The sequence below is a fragment of the Neofelis nebulosa genome, chromosome 6, assembly GCF_028018385.1.
Source record: "Neofelis nebulosa isolate mNeoNeb1 chromosome 6, mNeoNeb1.pri, whole genome shotgun sequence".
Lineage (NCBI taxonomy): Eukaryota > Metazoa > Chordata > Mammalia > Carnivora > Felidae > Neofelis > Neofelis nebulosa.
Genome location: NC_080787.1, coordinates 125,790,669 through 125,813,315, shown reverse-complemented (window position 1 = coordinate 125,813,315; position 22,647 = coordinate 125,790,669). Strand labels below are relative to the sequence as shown.

The 22,647-nt window shown below is 40.3% G+C and overlaps 1 protein-coding gene across 10 annotated transcripts in view; it reads left to right on the top strand.

Moving 5' to 3' along the window:
* AHI1 (Abelson helper integration site 1) overlaps positions 1-22,647 on the top strand; it is a 212,238-nt gene that overhangs the window by 170,304 nt on the left and 19,287 nt on the right. For 8 of the 10 annotated variants that reach the window (XR_009263326.1, XM_058735365.1, XM_058735366.1 and 5 more), the window contains one exon: positions 19,917-19,975. Coding sequence is in view for 8 of the 10 variants with exons in the window: in XM_058735365.1 (XP_058591348.1) it covers positions 19,917-19,975 (59 nt within the window). In the remaining 2 variants the exon portion in view is untranslated. Of the gene's footprint in view, positions 1-17,380; positions 17,423-19,916; positions 19,976-22,647 lie in introns of those variants that run through there. The other 2 variants (XR_009263327.1, XM_058735370.1) reach the window with 2 other exon arrangements.

Here is a 22,647-nt window from a genome sequence, read left to right as displayed (position 1 = left end):
GGCGTAGAGACTGACAGTGGTAACGAGGAGCCTGTGATGAGTTCAGTTTTAGAGATCTTGATTTGTTAGTGGTGTCTGTAGTGCTCCTAGGTGGAAATAGTCCCTAGGAAGTCAGACATGCAGGATTGGAATTTGAGAGAAGGTAGGGCTTCAGATCACGTGGGGAGGAGTTAGTGTATGCATTGTATTCTATCAGAAGAGTTGAAGCTTGTAATGAAGGAGAAAGCCCAGGGGTAGGGGGTGGGGGTGGGGGGAAATGTTGTAGAGTTTTGAGAGAAAAGCCAGGGACAGAATCCCAAGTGAGCACTGGTATTTAAGGGAGAATCTGAGAAAGAGGAGACATTAAGAAAGAATAATCGAGTGGAAGGAAGGAACCAGAAAAAAAGAAGTGCCCTGGAAACCAGGAGAGAAGAAAGGTTCAAGGAGGGTGTGGTCAGCAATGTCAGAAACAGCCAGTCACTTCGGCAGTGGAAGCATTTGGTAATCCGGAAGCCCTGGCACCTGTGCAGAAGTATCAGTGATTGACAACTAGTATGGCCGGGATTGAAGAGTAGAATGGGGCCTCAGCAAGGGAACTTGTAGAGGTCATTCCCAGAGCTTCACCTGAAAGGAAAAAAAGATTCCCACTGTGTCTGGAGGGCGACACGCTTCCACAAGTGACTGTGTAAATACTGGAGTGACGTGTCAAACTATATACTAAGGAGACAAAAGCAATGGGCAGGTTTAGGTCACAAATAGATAAAGAAAGCACACATAGATCTTGGAGGAAGCAGGAGGTTTTTATCAGAAAGACAGGTTGATAGATTAGCCTTGGCTTAGAGCAGTGGTTCTCAACCTAGGGTGATTTGGCCTCCCGGGAGGCATTTGGCAGGCGTTTGGTCTGGAAATATTTTTACAAATACATGCATAGAGGGGGATACTGTTGTCATAGATACTGCTAAACATCTAGAATGTACAGGACAACTCCCCCACCACCAAAGGATCATCTGGCCAAAAATGTCAGCAAGGCTGAACTTAGAGCAGTGCCCCTCTGAGACAGGTAAATGTCAGTGAAGATACAAATAAGTTGGTAGGGTGGAAGTCTAGAAATTAAGGTTGGCATTATGTTCTCCACCACAGAAAAGAGGTCCACTTCAAAAGTGAGGGCCAAAGGAGTTAGGAAGAATAGTGACCCTTAGAATGCCTGTAAAGAGAGCAGGCACGAGAGCTCATCTGAGACATCTAGAGAGGTTCCTGAGTGGTGCTGAGAGCTGCTGTTTGTGTCCTCTGCAAATGTAGGTGGCCTAATTCTGTGTAGTTGGATTTTTTCCTTCAGTTGTGTTCAGCACGCGGGCCATAGCAGTGGAGGAGGCATATTTGGTTCGATACATAACCAGGGCAGTTGTGATAAAGCACGAGAGGATAAGAGACTTGATAGTGTTGTTAAGACAGACACACCGTGGGGGATCTGCCAGATTGAAAAGGATGTGGAATCAGGAGAAGACTGGCCCACTTAGGAAGCAGGGTTCTCTGCAAGGTTGCGGTAAGCCATGCCTGCCCACGTGGAGGCAGAGTGTCAGACCCTAAAGGAGGTGACAAGCTGGGGACGCCTGGCTGGCTCATTTGGTGGAGGATGCCACTCTTGACTCGGGTTTATGAGTTTGAGCCCCACATTGGGTATAGAGATTACTTAAAAATAAAGTCTTTAAGGGGCACCTGGATGGCTCAGTCAGTTAAGCATCCAACTTTGGCTCAGGTCATGATCTCGCAGTCCGGGAGTCCGAGCCCCACGTCAGGCTCTGTGCTGACAGCCTGGAGCCTGCTTCGGATACGGTGTCTCCCTCTCTCTCTGCTCCTCCGCAGCGTGCTCGCGCGCACTCTCTCTCTCTCTCTCTCTCTCTCCTCTCTCTCTCAAAAATAAACATTAAAAATATATAGTAATAAAATAAAATAAAATCTTAAAAAAAAAAAGTTGGAACTATGCCCTGTAAGCCCACAGACTCTTTTGCTTACTTAATATTTCAGATGTCAGGCAACTGAGGTTATAATAAATTCACAGAGCACGTATAAGAGCTGAAGTGAATAGAAGGACACATTGTAAAAATTGAGTTGGTCAAGGAACTGGACCCAGAGTGGTGAATAGGTTGTTCTCTTGGACTTTAAAATTCTATAATGGTTACAAGAGTTGGGATAAAGGGGACACTGGTGACCCAAGAGCTGATGTCCTTGATTCTTACATTAGAACAGATGTCTCACTCTTGGCTTCACATTGAAATCACCTAAGAAATTAAAAAAAAATAAACATTGATACCTGTCCCCACACCCAGAATGTGATTTAATTGCTCTGGAGTGGGATCTCAGCATGGGTAGATTTCAGAAGCTTTCCAGATTATTTCGATGTGCAGCCAACATTGAGAACCATTGTGTTAGAGTAACCACAAGGTCTGAGGCAACAACTACAAAGACAAATAGGGAGTGGTGTAGTCAGGTGTCAAGGCATCCAAGGAAGAGTGTTTTGAAGGTATAAGCCTTTGGGGCACATGGCTGCCTCAGTTGGTAAAGCATGAAACTCTTATCCTGTGAGTTCGAGCCCCAAATTGAGTGTAGAGATTACTTTAAAAAAAAAAGTATTGGGGCACCTGGATGGCTCAGTCGGTTGAACGACCGACTTCGGCTCAGGTCATGATCTCACAGTCTGTGAGTTCGAGCCCCGTGTCGGGCTCTGTGCTGACAGCCCGGAGCCTGTGGAGCCTGCTTCCGATTCTGTGTCTCCCTCTCTCTCTGACCCTCCCCTGTTCATGCTCTGTCTCAAAAATAAATAAACGTTAAAAAAAATTTAAAAAAAAAAGTATTAATAGCCTAAAATTAACAACAGAGAGTTAAGAGGGGGCATGTGTTAACTCCAGGCCCCTGGGATTCATGGTTGGGTTATATAAGAATGAACAGCCTGTGCTACAAAGAACTGAAAAAAAAATGTTTCTAGGTAAAGTACCAGTTTCAAATACAGCAAGGACATATGATAGTGGTCACCTGTGACAGTATGGGGACAACAGGGGATACAGTTCAAAGGGTTGGTAAGGTATTTGAGCAAATGCTACATGTGCAATATTATCCATTGTTTGTAAATGAGCACCAGGGTTAAGAATTTAGGAAGATACTAATGTACATTTACAACCTAAAGACATTTAATGCAAAAAAAGCATTTATAACATCAGCACAGGGAGTCATTGTAATAGCTCACAATATTCGTAGTCTGTCAAGAACTGTTAGAGATGCTATGAAAGGCATAACCTTTACTTCTAGTGACTTCCTGGTATCCCTGACTCCACATCATGCTGACCTTTGAAATTGGGGTTACTCAACCCCCACGTCTGTGTGCAGTAGCCTTGAACTAATTCTGCTCTTACTGGCTGCCTGGGATGTTAGTATTGCCCTTACCTCTTCCTGATGCACCTGTGTTCCTATGGATACAGACCTCTTAACCTGCTTCTCAGAGTCCCCAGTTCTCACCTCTGCCCCTACTTCTCCACTTAGAATAACTCACTTCATCAAAAAATATTGTGTGCTTTTTCCTTTCACAGACTGATGTCCCTGATTCATGTATACCTTTATATTTATAATCCAGCAGAGTAATTCTTCAGATATCCGTCTTGACCCTTGAGGTCTGCCTCAGGCTAATCCCACTACTGCCCAAATTCTAGTTCTAACAGACCTCAAGGACCTTGCAGACATGCAAAGTAAAACATTTTTTTACTTAAAAAACATAAAAATAGGTAAAGCAAGGAAGTTGCAGAGGATAAGACTCCATGTGGGCAAGAGAGTAGAAGAGTCTTCAGGCTGAGAGGGAACTCAAATGGCCTTTAACGTTTAAGATGCATAGATTTCTTTGGTTGAAGAACATGATTTTATCTGCTCAGACTGGATTCTTGTGTTAGAATAGAGTCCTACATGTTTTTTCTCCTAGGAATATAACAGGTATATAGGTAGATAATGTTTTACTTTCCCTCTCTGAGAAAGTATCAGGAATGATATACGCTTATGTAAAAAGAAGAAACAGTAATGTTGTCCCAGGTAATCAAAATGCTTTGGGTACACTTTGAGTCATGATGCAGATGGCCAGCCCTTGAGAAATGTGTAACCAGGCTTCCTTAGCACCTGGCATAGTTGCCTTTCTTCAGTTGAGTCCTTTATCAGAATATATATGGTTTGATTTTATCAAGATCCTGCCACACATTCTATCAGATGTTTAATTTCATGTGCAAGTTTTATATTTATTATCATATAGAAGATATGTTTAAAAAGAAGAACATGAAAAGTAGTTCTGATAAGTGCTTAGAATTGGGGAGGGGAGGGTCCTAAGTTCATAGAATTACAGAATTGATGACATGGAAGGAACCTTAGAGATCATCCACGGTGATTCTAGTCAATTCCTTCATTTTACAGATAAGGAAATCAAGATCCAGAAAGGTTGTAAGAGTTTTGTTCAGAATGACACCTAATTAGGAGCTCGGACTTCATGTTCTCAGGCTAGTGCCCCTTTGTCCCCACCACCTAGTCAACAGCACAGACAGCTGTTACCTGCACAGCTAGCCACGTTTCGTGTCACATTGGTTTTTACATTCCTGTTTTATGTTTGCTTCATGGGGCCCATCTCCGTGTGGAAACTTTTAGAATTGTGTTCTCTGTACTTTTTAAGGAAAAAAGGAAACCACCTCAGTAGTTTTCTTTCTTCTTGAACTTATCTCTATTCAAACTATGGAATAAGAAGTAAAATTATACCTTTTAATAGCTTGGCAGCTGCTGAATCCTGTAAGTCCTTCCAAGTGGAACACACCTGTTCTGTTGCTGAAAGCCCCGGGTACATTCCAGCATTTCATCTGGTTCACTGCAGTGTCAGTGGGTGATGGCAGCATTTGGCTCTCCCAGGGCAGGAGGCGGGCACAGGGCTTGAGGTGGTGACTCTCCATGATAGGCCAGAGAGTCCCAGACAGATCAGCCATTACCTATACCACAGGAGAGCGAGAGGAGGAGAAGGTTTTCCTCAGGCTCACTCCAGAACATTTTTATCAGGATGTGCTGTGAATGTGCATCTAATAGAAGGAAGAATATTGGTGCTATCGGGGAGGAAAAAACTGAGAAGCTTGGGGAAAAAAATAGTGCTGACAACCTTGGTTTATTTGTGTTTGTATTTTAGACCTTATTGTTTTCTTTTTTTTTAATTTTTTTTTCAACGTTTTTTATTTATTTCTGGGACAGAGAGAGACAGAGCATGAACGGGGGAGGGGCAGAGAGAGAGACACAGAATCGGAAACAGGCTCCAGGCTCCGAGCCATCAGCCCAGAGCCTGACGCGGGGCTCGAACTCACGGACCGCGAGATCGTGACCTGGCTGAAGTCGGACGCTCAACCGACTGCACCACCCAGGCGCCCCAGACCTTATTGTTTTCTTAGGCTCTCTATTTTTACTAGCCTAATTATTAACCTATGTCATCCATTTATTTGGGGAGAAAAGTTGCTGTTAAAATTCCTGTTTTAAAATTTTTTTAATAACTTTAAGTTGTCTGACTGTAAAAGTAGTATATGCTCATAGTTTTAAAAATTTAACCAATAAAGAATAGTGTAAGTGAAAAATAAAACCCCTCTGTCTGGCTAATATTTGTGTTCATTCCAACAGTTTCCTCCATATCCTGTTAAAAATGTTGTCTGCACATATGAGCATGCATATCTTTATTCATGTCTGTTCTTCTTTTCAATGAAACTAGGATCATACTTAATATTCTGATTTTTTTTCCCATCAGTATATCCTGGACATCTTTCCTTATTAGCACAGATACTTCTGATTCTTTTTTAAGTTTCAAGGTACTGAAATGCCCAGTTTTCTTTTTTTTTTAGTTCCTAAAATGCCCCCTTTTTTTAGATTTCAGAAAATGCTTATTTTTTGCTAAGAATGAAACCCAAAGCAGAGAATCATCTTCTACTTTATGAATGTTTCAACATTGATACAACCAAGTATGTTTTTGTGCAAGTTCCAGGTGTATAGTAATAATTATGTATAGGAATGTCAGATTATTTTTGTGAGTATAAAGAAATTACTGTGATGTTTTTGTCTTTCTCTAAAAACTCATTAAAAGAATAATATTAGTTTTGCTATTTCAAGGTAATTCTAAAAATATCCGTTATAGCTCAGCTTCTCCCATGAGGAGAAGAGTGTTTTAATTCTGTTCAGTATTTTACTGAGCATCTGGAATTAATGAGAGTAGGCTGGGTTTATTCAAAAGTGCTGACCCCTAAACCAAAGTGCATGATACTCCAGTTTTATTCAGGAACAACTCTCTTCTTGTCTAGTCCAAAGCAAAACAGAAAACCCAAAAGCATCAGGTAACTCCATAGTAGTACCTCTTCCAGCCAAGCATACAGTGCACACAAACTCTTAAGTTGATAATTCTGTCAACCTCTTAGAAAAACAGTAGGCAGTATATTAGCTGCCTTCGGTGTACATGTGTCTGTCTTCATCTATGGAATCTCTAATTTTCATTTACCCTCTTCATCCCAAAAGAAGACAGTTCATTAAGCCGGAATTAACTGGGCTATATGTCACTATTTTCAAAAATCACTTCCTATAGAAAAGAAAAATTTCCATTTACTGGTCCTTGTACCAGGAGTGCATCTGAATTATTTTTAACCACAGAAATAATATGATTTTATTATGTTTAATCCAACAACATGTTTATAATAGGCACTGGTTATTTTTGGTATGTTGAAGCAGATTTTTCAGATATCCAGAAGTTAATTAATGTATGCTAAATAATTGAAAATACAATCATAATATTGCCTCCTTCCTATTGCTAAAGAATAGTATCAATTTATGTCTTTTTTTAACTTTAGTGATTTGGTTTATCAAACAAAATACAGTTGATTTGTCCCTAATTTGTTATTTTAAGTAGGTAGAAAATTAATTTGTGTTTGGATCTGTTTTAAAATTTCAGGAATGTTTAGTTTTCTTCCTTCATCTGAAGAGCATGAAATCAAAATCTTAACTTACAAGTAAATCTAAAACCAAAGTACTTATCTGTGTCCTGTGAAGAATCTCAGTGCAGATGATACAGATGTGTATTTTTCTTTATAATTTGTTTCAATACCTTATAACTATTTTGAGAAAAATATTAACTTCAAAAACCATTGTCTACAACTGAAAATTTTCTATTAGCCTAGAGAGAGAGCATGTTCTGCAAAGAAAGTAAGTGGACCCTGATGATGTGACAGCAAAGCGAGTATGAGTCACCTCATGCCCACAGACTCTGCTTTTTCAAAAGTAATGTTCCTAAATGTTCTACACGGAGAAACTCTAAAAGCCTCCGAGATCTCCCTTACCCTGAAAGGAAACCGTATGGCCTTGACCTTCTTAAAGGTCTGGTGACCAGTTTCTCTACTCACTCTCCTTTTTACACCTTTGCCTCAGCCAGCGTGTTTGGCACGCTTTGCCTTGTCTCTTCCCCTCAGCCCCTCAGCTGTGTTGCTTGCTACTGGGGCAGAGTCCCCCTCTGTGTTTCCAGGAGTCTCTTAACCCCGGCAGAGTGAGACACCGCTGACAGCCTGTCTTCTCAGCTTATCTAGCCTGGGTCCAGGACCTCCATCATTGCCAGTGGTTCCAAAATTAAAGGGGCTGTGAGAGAATCCCCCTGTAGCCTCAACCCCAAAACTTAGTTTGGGGAATGTGTCATATCCTTGATGTCTTCTTAACTCCCGTTACTTAAAATTTACACAAAATTACATAAGGGCAAGTTTGTTTTCCAGTTTAGCAACCCACTGATGATTCACCTGACTTGAGTCTCTGAACCCATCCTCTATCACGTTTCGGTTTCTTATGTAGAGCTTCCATTGAAAACCCAGTTTAGAGAATAATATAAATTCAAGAAAGATTTCATAATTGTTCCAAGAAGCCATTGGTAAGAATTTGTAGGACATTCCCTCATGACTCTGAGAAGGCAGATGTAGCATTCAATCTTTGAATGGATGAGTATACATTAAAAATATAAAATAAGTGATATTGTACTCGGTCAAACCAATGTTTTGCTTGGCCCATTACTCACTCTTACTATGACAGTAAGTGTTGTTTGATAGAATAATATGGTATTTCCTTTTGCTTTTCATGATGGTATCAGTAACATCCATCTAATAATCTGTCACCGATCTAAAATGTGTAAGTTGTTGGGGTGCCTGGGTGGCTCAGTCAGTTAAGCATCAGAGTCTTGATTTCAGCTCACAGTTTGTGAGTTCACATGATCTCACAGTTTGTGAGTTCGATCCCCACGTCAGGCTCTGCACTGACAGTGTGGAGCCTGCTTGGGATTCTCTCTCTGTCCATCTCTGTCTCTCTCTCTCTCTCTCTGTCTCTCTCTCTCTCTCTCTCTGCCCCTCCCCCCTCGCTCTCTCAAAATAAATAAATAAATAAATACTTATTTTAATAAAATTAATAAAATGTGTAAGATCTTGTTGGGAGAACTTGCCACCAGTCATTCCAGGTTGTAAATTGTCCTTTAGATACTGGCAGAATTGATTAATATCAGTCACCCTGTCTTCTGACTCAACAACAGCATGTCCTTTTTTTCTGAAGTTCTCTGATACTCTGACTTTGCTGTCCTCTTGTGTTTTGTCAAGTACTCCATGGTTTCTCAAACTTGGCACACTGGCATTTGGGACCAGATAATTCTTTGTTTGAGGGAATGTGTATTGTAGGATGTTTAGCGGCATCCCTGGCCTCTGTCCACCCATTCACTAGATGCCATAAACACTAATCTCTCCAGTTGTGACAATCAAAAATGCCTCCCAGACATTGCCAAATTTCCGCTGAGACACAAAATTATCCCCTCCAGTTGAGAACTACTCTATTGTAATAAAAATATACATATATAATATATAATATTGTGACATACATATGTGTGTTTTTCCTTCAATTACAATTCTTCTTATTGTAAGGTCCTGTTAAGGAAATTTTGCCTTCATTTTTCCATTCTTGGCAAGCTATACGCATATACACTATATGGAGTTACAGACTATCCTACTTACTTATAAATAATTGGGGCGCCTGGGTGGCGCAGTCGGTTGAGCCTCCGACTTCAGCCAGGTCACGATCTCGCGATCCGTGAGTTCGAGCCCCGCGTCAGGCTCTGGGCTGATGGCTCGGAGCCTGGAGCCTGTTTCCGATTCTGTGTCTCCCTCTCTCTCTCTGCCCCTCCCCCGTTCATGTTCTGTCTCTCTCTGTCCCAAAAAAAAAAAAAAAAATAGCTTCACATAAAGATGTATCCAGCTATGGTGAGGCTCAACATGAAAAGTATATATAAAATGTCTCACTTAAATTTAGATAGCTCTTGACTACCATTTATTTCCTTTGCCTTAGAAATTAACTATATGCTCATGTTCTTGTTATTACGCAGCAGCCCCAATAATGCCATAATGATCTCTAATTTTAACACGGTTCTCCTTTAGTTGGCAAAGGAAAGAAACTTTTTTTATTTAAAAGTCTCTTTTATCTGCACAAACCCTGCATATAATACAATACACTGAAACGGTTTTTCTTTTATCACTCTTTTACAGAACTTTTTTGTGCTAAATGAGCCTTGTTTGTTTGTTTGTTTACCCCTATTTATGCTTCCCCATTACCGTGGATGTGTTGAAGTAGTGACCTCAGTTACACACTTCTGTGTCTTACAAAGAACATAGAATGCTTGATAGACCTCCCAAAGGTTGACGTCTCCTTTGTAAGAAAGTGTTCTCTGCCCAAGTGATGCCATCTTGGAGCGACTGACTAAAAGCAGTATCATTCCCAAGATTACAGTAGAAAACATGCCTAGGGCGAGATCATGAGGCTATATATTGTCCTGTCCTGAAACTCACTGGCAGGTATAAGTGTAAATTACATTTCATATTGCACTTCCCCATTTGAGCAATCTTGTAGTATGGTCATATTTTTTTATTTTTTTTTAAGTTTTTATTTGTTTATTTTGAGAGAATGTGCATGTGTGCACGCGTGCACGCACAAGTCGGGGAGGAGCAGAGAGAGAATTCCAGACAGGCCCCGTGCTGTCAGTGTGGAGCCTAATACTGGGCTTGATCTCACAAACCATGAGATGGTGACCTGATCCAAAACCAAGAGCCAGACGCTTAACCAGGTGAGCCATTCAAGCTTCCCTGGGTCACATTGTTTATCACAACTTTTGTAATTAACCACAAATGCCATGTATAATTATTTCATTTGTTATAGCTAATAAATTTTACATTATAAATATTGTTAAAACAAAAGCATGATTTGTGCTCAGGTATAATGGATATAAACCTACTAAAATGATGTAAAGAGCAAAGTTAAAAGGAACATCACTGAACAATTTTGTTCAAACTAATATAGATACGTACGTATCCATATGCATATGTACACATACTGAAATGAAGAAGAATAAGGAATCATTCATTTAGATTGGAGTGCAGACAGACTGGCCAGAACCTCCACTTGGTCAGAGAAGTCTTTTTCCCCCATAATCTCATGGCATATTGTTGGTCTCTTACTACATTTGTCACCTGCTACCTCAGTGCCAAATTATTTGTACATACGTTTTCCCTTACTAAATTATGAGACACAGCCTCGCCGTTTCTGTTTAATATTGTTTATCAGGAGGGCAATTGAAATTCTCGATGGGTAGGGCTGGTAAGAATCGAGATTCAAGCCGGAAGAAGGGAAAAAAACAAGGGAGGAGATCACATAATCCATGCTTATTGGTTACTAAGCTATATTCACTAAGCTTCAGACACCAAATCAAAAATTAGTCCTTAGCTCTCGTATCCCAACAAATTGCCATTTTGATTTATGCCAGATTAATAGTTATCAAAGTGCTAGGCCTCAGAATCACCTGGGGCACTTGTGTAAAAATCCTGGTGCCAGATCCTACCCTAAACATATCTTTGGGAGATACTCCTTTATATTTCTGAAAGCCTCCCTGGGAGACACAAGAGTTACGGAATTTTGCTAGCAAATGTTCTTCCAGCCTTATTGGAGGAATAACATATGTGCTTCAGATCCCTTGATCTCTGGATATATAAACTTCAAGTTGACCTGACGCATTACAGCAGCCTGTAAAGCATTACACATAGCTGTGTGAAACCAATGGGAATCAACTTCCCAGTTGTTCCTTTCAAAGCCCCGCATCTTAGTACTTTACATAGAGAATATTCTCAATGAATTATTATGATTTGACTGGGACAGAGCTCCCAAAAACTTCATAGATATGTCAGGAGTAAGAGAAGGTAGCAACAAAGAACAGTAAAATAGTAATTTTGTAGATACACAGAAGCCATACCGAAAAATATAGAGCGGATTCTCATTGTTCGTAGTAGTTATGGTCTCTGAATTCACCATGAACACTGAAATGGTGAATGAATACTGAACCAGTGTTCCAGGGAAAATACCGGATTAGGGTCCTGTGAGCCTCTGGCCACCACATTTTCATCAGCCAACCAATACATAACCTGGTTTTATGTGTGTTTCTGTGTAAAGACACCTTATTTAATATATATATTGTTGATTCATTAAAATTGGACTCCTATCCAACAGTACTATAGCTTGTGCCTGAGCACAGATCATCTGACATATGTATTTCATCTAAGGCACATCAGCCTTCTTGCATTTAGTCATACTAGACAACATTTCAACATGCTGCTTAGGGATCATTTTAAACAGCAGAATCACCAAGCCAAACACAAAAATGTGGAAAACATAGCAGTAAATAGACCACAAAAAGGATGCTCGTTTACAGTATGAGAGCTGAAATAAGACAGAACATTTGAAACATGCCAAAGCTTTAGAAGTTTCTAGTGTTTCAGCCCCAAGTGGGATTGTGTGCATCAGGCAGCTCAAATTTTTCACCACCCTGCACGTGCACACGTATTCAAATGACTATAAAAACACTGCAGGTATTGATCTGGGATTACAAGTGAACTGTAGTGAGGAGGTGAATTCGCAAATAGGCAATCCATAAATAATGATCAGTTGTATGTTGAAACTCTCCTAAAAGTACATAGTTGTTCCATAAAACCCATTAAGTCTTTATAATAAAGATGAAGAAGAAGGTCAGGCAAAGGAAGCTGGTTTAAAAGAAAAAAAAAATACAACCTGCTACTTCTAGCATGACTCATGTGTCTGACTTTTTTCTTCTATTTCTTTCTTCCTCTCTGGATGGAAATAAAAAGTCCAAATGTTCCTTGAAGGCAGGGACTATGTTCAGAATTGAATCCCCAGCATCTAATACAAAGCAGGTATCCAGTGAATGTTTACTGAGTGACGGAAAGGTCAGACAGACAAATAGGAGCACCTGTGCTGAGATGTTTGTGAATCTTCCACGTCAGACCTGACCCCCGTCGGAGACCGCAGTGATGGTGCTCATGCTCACACAGCAGATGTTCAGCAGTGGATAGAGGGCTGGGTGCGATGGACTTCATAAAACAGGTCTCCATGAGTCTCTCCAATTTCCTTCCTTAATCTGCCATCTCTAGCGAATAGTTCAGTCCCAGATGAGGAGGGGGATGACCCAAATGATTCTTTAGTTTGCAGGAATTTAAAAAGAGAGAGAGAGGGTGGCATTCTGATGTTTCCTGCCTCCCCGGTCGTCTGCAGTCGTTTTTCATTCTCCCCAAATCAGGTTACTCTAGACCAGCCAGAAATAAAGTCCTGGAAGGTGCAATTATTTAGCAGTTGAATGCCAGATACATACAGTATTTGGAGTGTGTGACTTAGCATTACTACTCTTACAGGTCCCTAGGTCTGGGGGTAAACTAACTGTTCATTTTAGCATTGCCAAGGAAAGTCATGTAATTGTCTTGCTTGTCTCTGCGTCATGGTTGTGATTCCCAGCCTCAGTGAGGCCCATGGTCTCGATCATCTTTTTCATTCTTCCTGACTGACTCCCTGCCCCGTTCTGTCTGTGCTGTGTCACAGAGATGTTCACATCCCTCCAGCCCCATCCTCTTACTCCAAGCTGACTTTGAAGAGAAGTCCCCCAACATGAATTTTCTCTACTTCTCATCTCTACGGTCTCTGTATTTCTGTAATTTCACCTTCCCTGTCCAGCTGCTTTCAGATAAAAAAGGAAGCCCCCTTCTTTCTACAGCTGACGCCTCCACTGGTGGTTCTGGTCATTTCCCTTCCACGTTCTTCTAGCTCCTACTGCGTCCGTGACCCCCATCCTTGCTCCACCACTCCTGTGGCATCTTATTATTTACTCATTTACCGCATGCATATTGAATGCCTGCTGTTTTTCCAGGCACTGCAGTGGGATGTTGTCTGGATAGCATAATGGCAAATTAGACAGAAATTGCCCTTCCAGCTTTTATAGGAGTTATAGTCTAGGGGCACCTGGGTGGCTCAGTTGGTTAAGCATCTGACTTCAGCTCAGGTCATGATCTCAAGGTTCATGGGTACAAACCCCACATCGGGCTCTGTGCTGACAGCTCAGGGCCTGGAGCCTGCTTCTGATTCTGTGTCTCCCTCTCTCTGTCTCTGCCCCTCTCCTCACATGCTCTGTCTCTCTCCCTCAAAAATAAATATTTAAAAAAAAATTTTTTTTTAACGTTTATTTATTTTTGAGACAGAGCATGAACGGGGGAGGGACAGAGAGAGAGGGAGACACAGAACCGGAAGCAGGCTCCAGGCTCTGAACTGTCAGCACGGAGCCTGACACGGGGCTCGAACTCACAGACCGTGAGATCGTGACCTGAGCTGAAGTCGGATGCTTAACCGACTGAGCCACCCAGGCGCCCCTCAAAAATAAATATTTAAAAAAAAAAAAAAAAAGAGGGCCAGGTAGGCGGGAGGATACATTTGAGGCACTGGCAACCACATGTGCAAAAGCCCTGAAGTGGCTAGAAATACTCAACAGAAAAATTTTAAAGCCAGCTAGCTGGTCACAGGGGGAAAGGACAAGGAATGAAACGCAGAGTTGAAGGAAGGACCAAACCCAGCAAATAACAGACCATGTAAAGAAATACTCCATACCCGCAATGTCCTGGGTCATTAACACTACCGTCTCTCTGCTGTTTCTCTCTTTCCTTTCAGCGCTGAACTTACTACTACTTTTTCATCTGGCTTCACCAGCCACTATATTTCAAGCCTTGTCTGAGACGTACACTGCTGCATCTTTTTTGTTGTTGTTTTTTATTTTTCTCTCACATATTTTTGTCTAGGTTATCACTTCTAGCCCCATAGTTTTGGATATTACTTTGGTATTCTCAGATGTATCAAACTCTACATCTGTAACTCTGGCTCCTATCCTGAATCCCCCAGGTGTATTTCTAACTGCCTCCTAGAAGTTTTTATATAGATATCATTCTGGAATCTCTGGTCATGCCCATCATCTGCCCTCACCTTCAGGGAGTTCCCTCTTGAAAGAGCTGGCAGATGTCAGACATTTGGGAGTTTTGCTGCACAAGAGTTCAGTAGACTGCTGTACAAAATGCAAGAAGAACAAATAGAAATGGTTCCTGACCTAAGCTTCGTGAGGTCAGGAAAAGCTTTCCAGAGGAATTGATTTCTAAATTGAGTTTTATGGAAGGAAGGCATTCCTGGCAGACTGAACAGATACATACTAAGGCCTGGTACACTTGGGCCACACAAGTATTTCATCAGGTCTAGAGGTTGGGATGCAAAGTTAAAAACAGAAAGAGCTGGGGCACCTAGGTGGCTCAGTTGGTCAAGTGTCCGACTTTGGCTCAGGTCATGATCTCGCAGTTCGTGGGTTTGAGCCCCACACGGTTCTGTGCTGACAGTTCAGAGCTTGGTGCCTGCTTCAGATTCTGTGTCTCCCTCTTTCTCCCTCTTTCTCCCTCTGCCCTTCCCCCACTCATGCTCGCTTGCGCTGTCTCTCTCTCTCTCTCTCTGTCTCTCTCTCTCTGTCTCTCAAAAATAAACATCAAAAAAACCTTTCAAATATATTTTTAAAAAAGAGCTGAATCTGAACAAGGAGACAGGATTTAAGAAGGTCCCTATGGCATGTTAAGAAGCTGCATTTTAGGGATGCCCAGGTGGCTCAGTTCGTTAAGCACCTGACTCTTGATTTTGGCTCAGGCCATGATCTCATGGTTCATGAGTTCGAGCCCCGCATCGGGTTCTCACTGACAGTGTGTAGCCTACTTGGGATTCTCTCTCTCTGCCTCTTTTTCTGCCCGTCCCCCCGCTCATGCTGTCTCTTTCAAAATAAATAAATAAACTTAAAAAAAAAAGAAAAAAAGCTGCATCTTATCCTGGAGGTAGTAGGGAGTCACCAAAGGATTATGTAATTGTTTGTTTCAAAAGTGCATTCTAGAAGCTCTGGAAAAAATGGAAAAAAAGCAATACTGAAGGAACTATGACCAGGGAAACTGTTGTAATAATCCACGCCAAATACAATGAGAAACTAGGATTTGGTGAACTAAATCCATGTGAAGGTTAAGGAGAAACCTGGGTTTCTAGTTTGAACACCCCAGTGTATAAGAGTAGAAGAACTTCAATCTGAGACTCCATGAAATTGGCGGCATCTATGCAACAGTCACTTACAGATATCTTGCAGACATCTATGGAACTCAGGAGAGATTTGCTGAAAACTCAGACTTGCAGGTAGTTCTGATGAAAATTTACAGATCCAAGTGTGTTTTTGGAAAAAACTGCTGTGTTTACAAAATTTGCTGAAAACTAGCCATTGCCAAGTCATTTTGGAGAAAACTTAAGATCTGGATCTGGTTTAATGGTATTGATTTGGAAGTCATTTGCTAAACATACTGGTTAAGTCCATGAGATCAGAGATTTTGTAAAGAATGGAAAGGACAAAGGGTAGAAGGTTAAGGGATGCCAGTTTTGGTCAAGAGTGAACTTAAGAAAGAGCATGGGAAGGATGTTGCTGTGAAATAGCGGATCTCCTGAGATCTCTTAAGGTCTAGCTAAATGCTCCTTCCTCTGTGAATCCCTCTCAAAAACTTCCAGTTACGATTCAAGGCTTCTGTTCCTTTATTTCTGCACATTTCCTTTTTATCGTCATCGTAATGTTTATTCCTCTCTGCCTTGTTGGTTGTATGTAAAGCTTTCCCCATTAGGTCATGAATTCCTATAGCCTCCTCAGCTTTGTACCCCCAGGACATCTAGCACAGTGCCTGGCTCAGAGTGGGGTTTCATAAATACCTGTTGTTGTTTCTAACTGGCACAGTTAGTACCCAAAACTACAAATCACAAACCAAAACGAAAACCTTCACTTTGTGTTTTTATATACTTCCAGAAACCGCATCTTAATGCACGGGACTATTTTGTCCTCAAGGAAAAGCATTATAATTCAGCATCAAATACAATTCATATAACGAATAATAAATTCTAAAATCAAAGAATCAAGGGAATATATAAAATCGTAAAATTGTGCTCCTGGAAACAGAATTTTAGCAACAGAGGAAATCTGGAAGAACTTGTTTAGTCCTGTGGTCTATAAACTCTCCTCTGTAGAACCCTGTTCTTTAGGGCTCTGGGGAGTAGAGCTGGGAAGACAGGGTTTGCCAGGCCACCAAACCTAACTTCACCTAGACTAATTCCACGTTTAAGTGTCTCTATATGAGGCGTCCAAGCAAAACTGTCTTTGAAAAATAGTTTTGTTGTTAAATCAGTTTGAAAAACCAGAATTGTAGCCTTTGGGCGACTTCTGTAGCCTTGGCGAGTCTGGGCCTCCATTTCCTCATCTGTAAAATACGTGAATGGTGCTGCGATAGGTCACGCTTTTATTCGGAGCCCCTTCTGTTCATTTTCAAGTAAAAAACAGACCCCAAGAGAAGGGAAATGGCTTGTACTCAGGCCACATGGAAAGCTAATGACAGAGCCACGACTACAATTTAGCCACCAGCTCTAGTTGTTTTCCTCTCTCTTTTTAAAAAATTTCTACCAAGTGGGTATAAATAAGCAGTAAATATTAATTATATGAGAAAGAAAATATCAGAAGGTATTATAAACACATAAATATAGAGCTGTACGATACCATAAATTTGCCTTATTTAAAGCTCACCTGTGTGCTACCTACAACAGACCTTGATGGAACATTTACCTAATTTTACATTCATTCTTCAAGTTTACAGAAATACTTGGATGAGTTGTTTGCATGGCCCATTTCTCTTACAAAGCTATTTATGAGTTGTTTTCTTCTTGGTAAATCTCCCGTTTGATCGGTGGAGGCACTTAAAATCATTTCGTTAATCATTCCTTTCATGTTTAAGTCTCACTGCATCTAATTTTAAAAGCCTCACTAAGAAGCTGTGAGGGTTTGGGAAGCAGGAGCCCCTGGATTCTGGTCTTTTCATTCATCTCCTTTGCTTTGCTCATCTTCCTCTCCTCATCCCCTCCTCTCCAAATCAAGGGTACCGTGAAGAGGAGATGAAGTCACAAAACAACTTGAGAGGTGTGTGTGAACAGGAGGGAAAGAAGGGCAGTCGTGCTCCCTGGCCTTGTGGATGATGGGGGGGTGCTGTGGGCTGGTGGTATCACAGCCATGGGGGCTTTTTTGTTAAACAAGGAAATGAAACAAAACAGCTCACAGAGATACCTTCTTCCTCCTCCTTCTTGCCTCCATGAGTAACTACCCATATGGCGTGCTGCTACTGAGACCAAGGAATGAGTGAGTAAAGGTGTTTAGAAGTGGAATATTGGTCCTAATTAAATAAGTGTCCTTTAATAAGTGTTAAAACTTTGTAATGTGGATACTCTATTAACTTGGGATTCATAAGATTTGAACACAATTTAAGCCACCTTTGCAACATGAAGAAGGGCTTAAATGTGCCAGTTACTGTAATACAGTAATACAGCAGGAAAGATGGCAGGGACAGTGTTAAATCTACTTAAGACAAACCTTCTGCATCCATTTCACATGATGAACAGACTATTAAAAGCAGGTTTGGTAAGACCTACACATGACAATATGTTGTTACTCATATGTCAGGGTCATGATAAATAACTAAAAATAACATTGACTTAACAGTGGTATACAATTCAGTCTTATTTCTCTTCCCTCAACCTCTGAAGTAGGTTCAAATTCTGATCAGAGCTGTTACATCGAGGGGTTTTTTTAATCCAGACTTTTACAAAGTTGCATACATTATGTATATAGAATACATACATTATATACATATACATACATACGTATACATATGGTAAGATGCTGGGCTTGCCATGAGCAAAGAGATAGAAGTAATACTTAGACCAAGTAAAAAATAAAATCAATTTGATTGCTGTCTTTGGAATTTATTTCATAAGACTGGGAGAAAAACTAAATATATTCCGTTATAATTGACACTTTCTGAGTTTAGATTTTGGTGGTTTTCTTTGCTTCTTGCGCTGTTGGGTTCAGGGCAGGTAGACTGTTCTGCAATCTGAATTAGTCCGTGAATTTGAGTTTTTCATGTGATTGTACTTTTTGTCCCAAACACATTTTAAGTAAGTCAGATCATCTTCACTAGTAGGGAAAAATCAGGATGTTCTTGGTGCTTTGGTTCTGTGAAATTGAGTCACTTGCTACAAGATCCACCTTTCACCACTAAGTCTTCTTGTTCTTTTATGTTTTTATTATATGCTTGATTTAAAGCTATGCAGATAGCAATAATACTACATAATACAATATCGTCTTGAAATCTTTATGATTAATAATACTTGTTTTAAAATATCCAATGACTTCACTCATATGAGGACTTTAGGATACAAAACAGATGAACATTAGGGAAGGGAGGCAAAAATAATCTAAAAACAGGGAGGGGGACAAAACATAAGAGACTCTTAAATATAGAGAACAAACAGAGGGTTACTGGAGGAGTTGTGGGGGGGGGGGTGCTAAATGGGTAAGGGGCACTAAGGAATCTACTCCTGAAATCACTGTTGCACTATATGCTAACTAATTTGGATGTAAATTAAAAAATAAACATTATTAATTAAAAAGAAAAAAAGAATGCTTGTTTTAAGATACTCAAGTGCCAAATCTTGCTAAAGAATGATCTTGCAGAATCTGATTGTGAGGGACAAAATCTAAAAAGCAAAACAATCTTCAGGAAAGATAAGACTGGGAAAACAGTAGTTACTCAAACAACTTAAGACTGAAACAACTTAAGGACTGTGCTCCTTTTCTTTGATTTCATCTTGGTTTTTGTTTTCTGCAGTTTTTTTTTAATTAAATAATTAGGTGGCTATAGTATATCTTTGATTTGTATATGGCTCAAAACTTAGTAACTGTATATTTTCTATGTGAATTTTAAATGGATTCTTTCCGTAACATGTAATTACCTCTTTAAAAAAAATATTTGTAGTCAATTTTATAGCAACGTTGGGTAGATTTATAAAATACTGTCTCATATCAAACTCCATTTTCCCACAGTATACTTTCATTTGGACTTAATGCTGGAATTCTGGAGGAACCATCAAACATAACAATATAATCTGGCACCACTGAAAGTACTTTTAGTTTGTTTTCTTCACAAAGGTGCCGTTAATAAAATATGTACCGAACAAATTTTGTAGAAGGTTGGGTTTTCAGATCCAAAATTTTAGATAGAATTCCATGAGTGTCATCACTATGAAAATATAAAGTATGCCAAAAGGATGAGGAACGAAGGATACGATGTTGAAAGATACATTTAGAACCTAAGTGATACGCCATATGGTGTTTCTAGATTAGTTTACACTGATTCATATCTGACCTTTTTTTTGCCACATACCTGAAAACTGACATGCGTACAGAGTGCTCAGATGATCTGGAGAACTTTCTCCTTGGTTGTCCGTAGGAGTGAAAACATTATGCTGATAGACATTTATGTTCAGAACAAACATGCTCTCTCCTCATTCAGCAAGTTGCTACTATTACCTGTGTTGTGCTGAGTTTGTACCTACTGTTTGTTGTTCTTCTTTTGCAGCGGTCAGTCATTAAGGACAAGTCCCAAGATTTCAGGCTGGGCTCAGAGTCTGTGACACAGTAAGCAACTTTTTCCTTCTAAATACTTGCAGCGCTAAACAAGTATTGTTTGTTTTTTTAAGGACAGTTTCTCCATTTCTCTTTTTATGACATTACACCAAAAGTTAAATTTCAGGGGCACCTGGGTGGCTCAGTCGGTTGAACATCCAACTCTTGATTTTGGTTCCGGTCATGATCCCAGGTTTGTGGGATGGAACCCCGTGTTGGGCTCTGTGCTGAACGTGGAGCCTGCTTAAGATTCTCTCTCTCCCTGGGGTGGCTGGGTGGCTAAGTCAGTTAAGAGTCCCATTCTTGGTTTCAGCTTGGGTCATGATCTCGTGGTTTGTGGGTTCAAATTCCACATCGGGCTCCACACTGACAATGCAGAGCCTGTCTGGAAATCTCTCTCTCCCTCTCTCTTTCAAACTCTCTCTGCACCCCCTCTCAAAATAAATAAATAAACAAAAAAAAAAAAAAGGAAAAGATTCTTTCTCTCTTCTCCCTCCCTCTCTTCGTCTCTCAAAAAAAAAAAAATCTCAAACTTTAAAAAAAGAAAGTTAAATTTCAGATAATTGATTTTTTAAGAGTTGAGCTAGCTTGAGAATATTTTATTTTGATTTTTTTAGTGTTTATTTACTTTTGAGAGAGAGAGAGAGAGAGCAGGGGAGGGGCAGAGAGAGAGGGAGACACAGAATCCAAAGCAGGCTCCAGGCTCTGAGCTGTCAGCACAGAGCCTGACGTGGGACTTGAACTCATGCAAGATCATGACCTGAGCCGAAGTCGGACACTAAACCGACTGAGCCACCCAGGCGCCCGTAAGAATATCTTAATGGTTGGACTTTGAGAATGTATTATAACTAAGTTATAAGAAATAATATTAAATAAAATTAAAATATCATACCAAATTTTTGTTTTTTGGAACCATTTTGTCATTTATTTTTGTTTGAGTTACATTTTAAAATAACATTAACTGAAAACACGTAGATGATGTGTGGTTTAAAAAAATTATGAAAGGGCGCCTGGGTGGCGCAGTCGGTTAAGCGTCCGACTTCAGCCAGGTCACGATCTCACGGTCCGTGAGTTCGAGCCCCGCGTCAGGCTCTGGGCTGATGGCTCAGAGCCTGGAGCCTGTTTCCGATTCTGTGTCTCCCTCTCTCTCTGTCCCTCCCCCGTTCATGCTCTGTCTCTCTCTGTCCCAAAAAATAAAATAAACGTTGAAAAAAAAAATAAAAAATAAAAAAATTATGAAATACCTATTTGAGACATTAAAGAAACAAAGTAATACCCATAACATTATCATTGTATATTTTCTTCAAATGCGTAATATATTTAAGCAATTCGTTTTGAGGTGTTTGTTATAAAAGATCACTAGGCAGTTTCTGTAGTTTCATTTGGTACTTGCTGCATCATTTAATACATAAATGAAAATCCCTTTTACCTCAAAAAACTTATATCAAAAATCTTCCTATTTCTCATTTTTTTTTATCACTGCAGATCATTTTGTACCTGACTTTCAGCCCAAACTTCATATTCACACAATCACTAGCAAACTATCCCAAGAGGGTAACAGCCTCGAACAGCCTAGATAATCTGTCGTGCCCTCCTGTTCATCCACCACCAACCATACCCACATACGCATAGAAGTACATGCTTACACACACACGCACCCGGATGATCCTAGCTGAATTTCCTTCAGGAAGATGTTTGTTCAGGTTAACCCTGCTACTGATGTTGACATTTTGGAGAATAACATGTCTGTTTCACTTCAAAAATTCTGAAGGAGATGACAGTCTAATTTATAGGAATTATCAAATAAAACCATGCATTATTTCACAAGATAATGTTTTATTCTACAGATGAAAGACAAACATAATTTAAATGGTGTTTTAAAGAGTCACAGAATCATGACCTAGAAGATTCCTTAGAAATTCTCTATCCCCTCTGTTTTCTAGTCAAGAAAACTAAGGGGAAAGGCCTTGCATAAATTTCCCAGGGCACTTCTGGGTCAGTGCACAGACCAGGAGCCAAGATCCCCAGACTGCTGGGCTGTTTGTTTGTCTGTTTGTTTTAAATTATATTTAGTGTTGTCAGGCTTCCCGGTAAAATGCCATTTTGTTGGAAGCTTTAAAATCTTTTAAAGAGAAAATCTGATGATGATATAACTATATATAGCCCTGTATCACTTCAGAGCACAGCCACTCACATGGATCACATTTGGTTCTCACTACCTCCCTGCAGACCAGTATCCTGAACCCTGCCTTAGATCTTAGAGGCTGTGACTTGTCTCAAGTCACTGTGGTTACTAAATGTCAGACCCAGGACCAGAACACAGGTCCTCTGTTTCCTAATCTGCTTTTCTTTCCAGGCTTTCCCGCTGCCTCCTGTATGAAACACACATCCCAGGTCTTTCTGATCTTCATTCTGGTTACATCTGCCAGGAAAGTTTTCAGTTCCATTCTCTAAAACACTGGAAATTTTATATAATAGTTGATGATACAGTCATTGACCCTAAAGAGTTTATACTCAATGACAGATCACACATATAAAAAATACACGAACAGTAAGGACAAACTGTTTCAACAACCAAAAAATATCATAATATTTAGGGGCGCCTGCGTGGCCCAGTCAGTTAAGCATCCAGGTCATTCAGCTCAGGTCATGATCTAGCGGTTCGTGAGTTTGAGCCCCACATC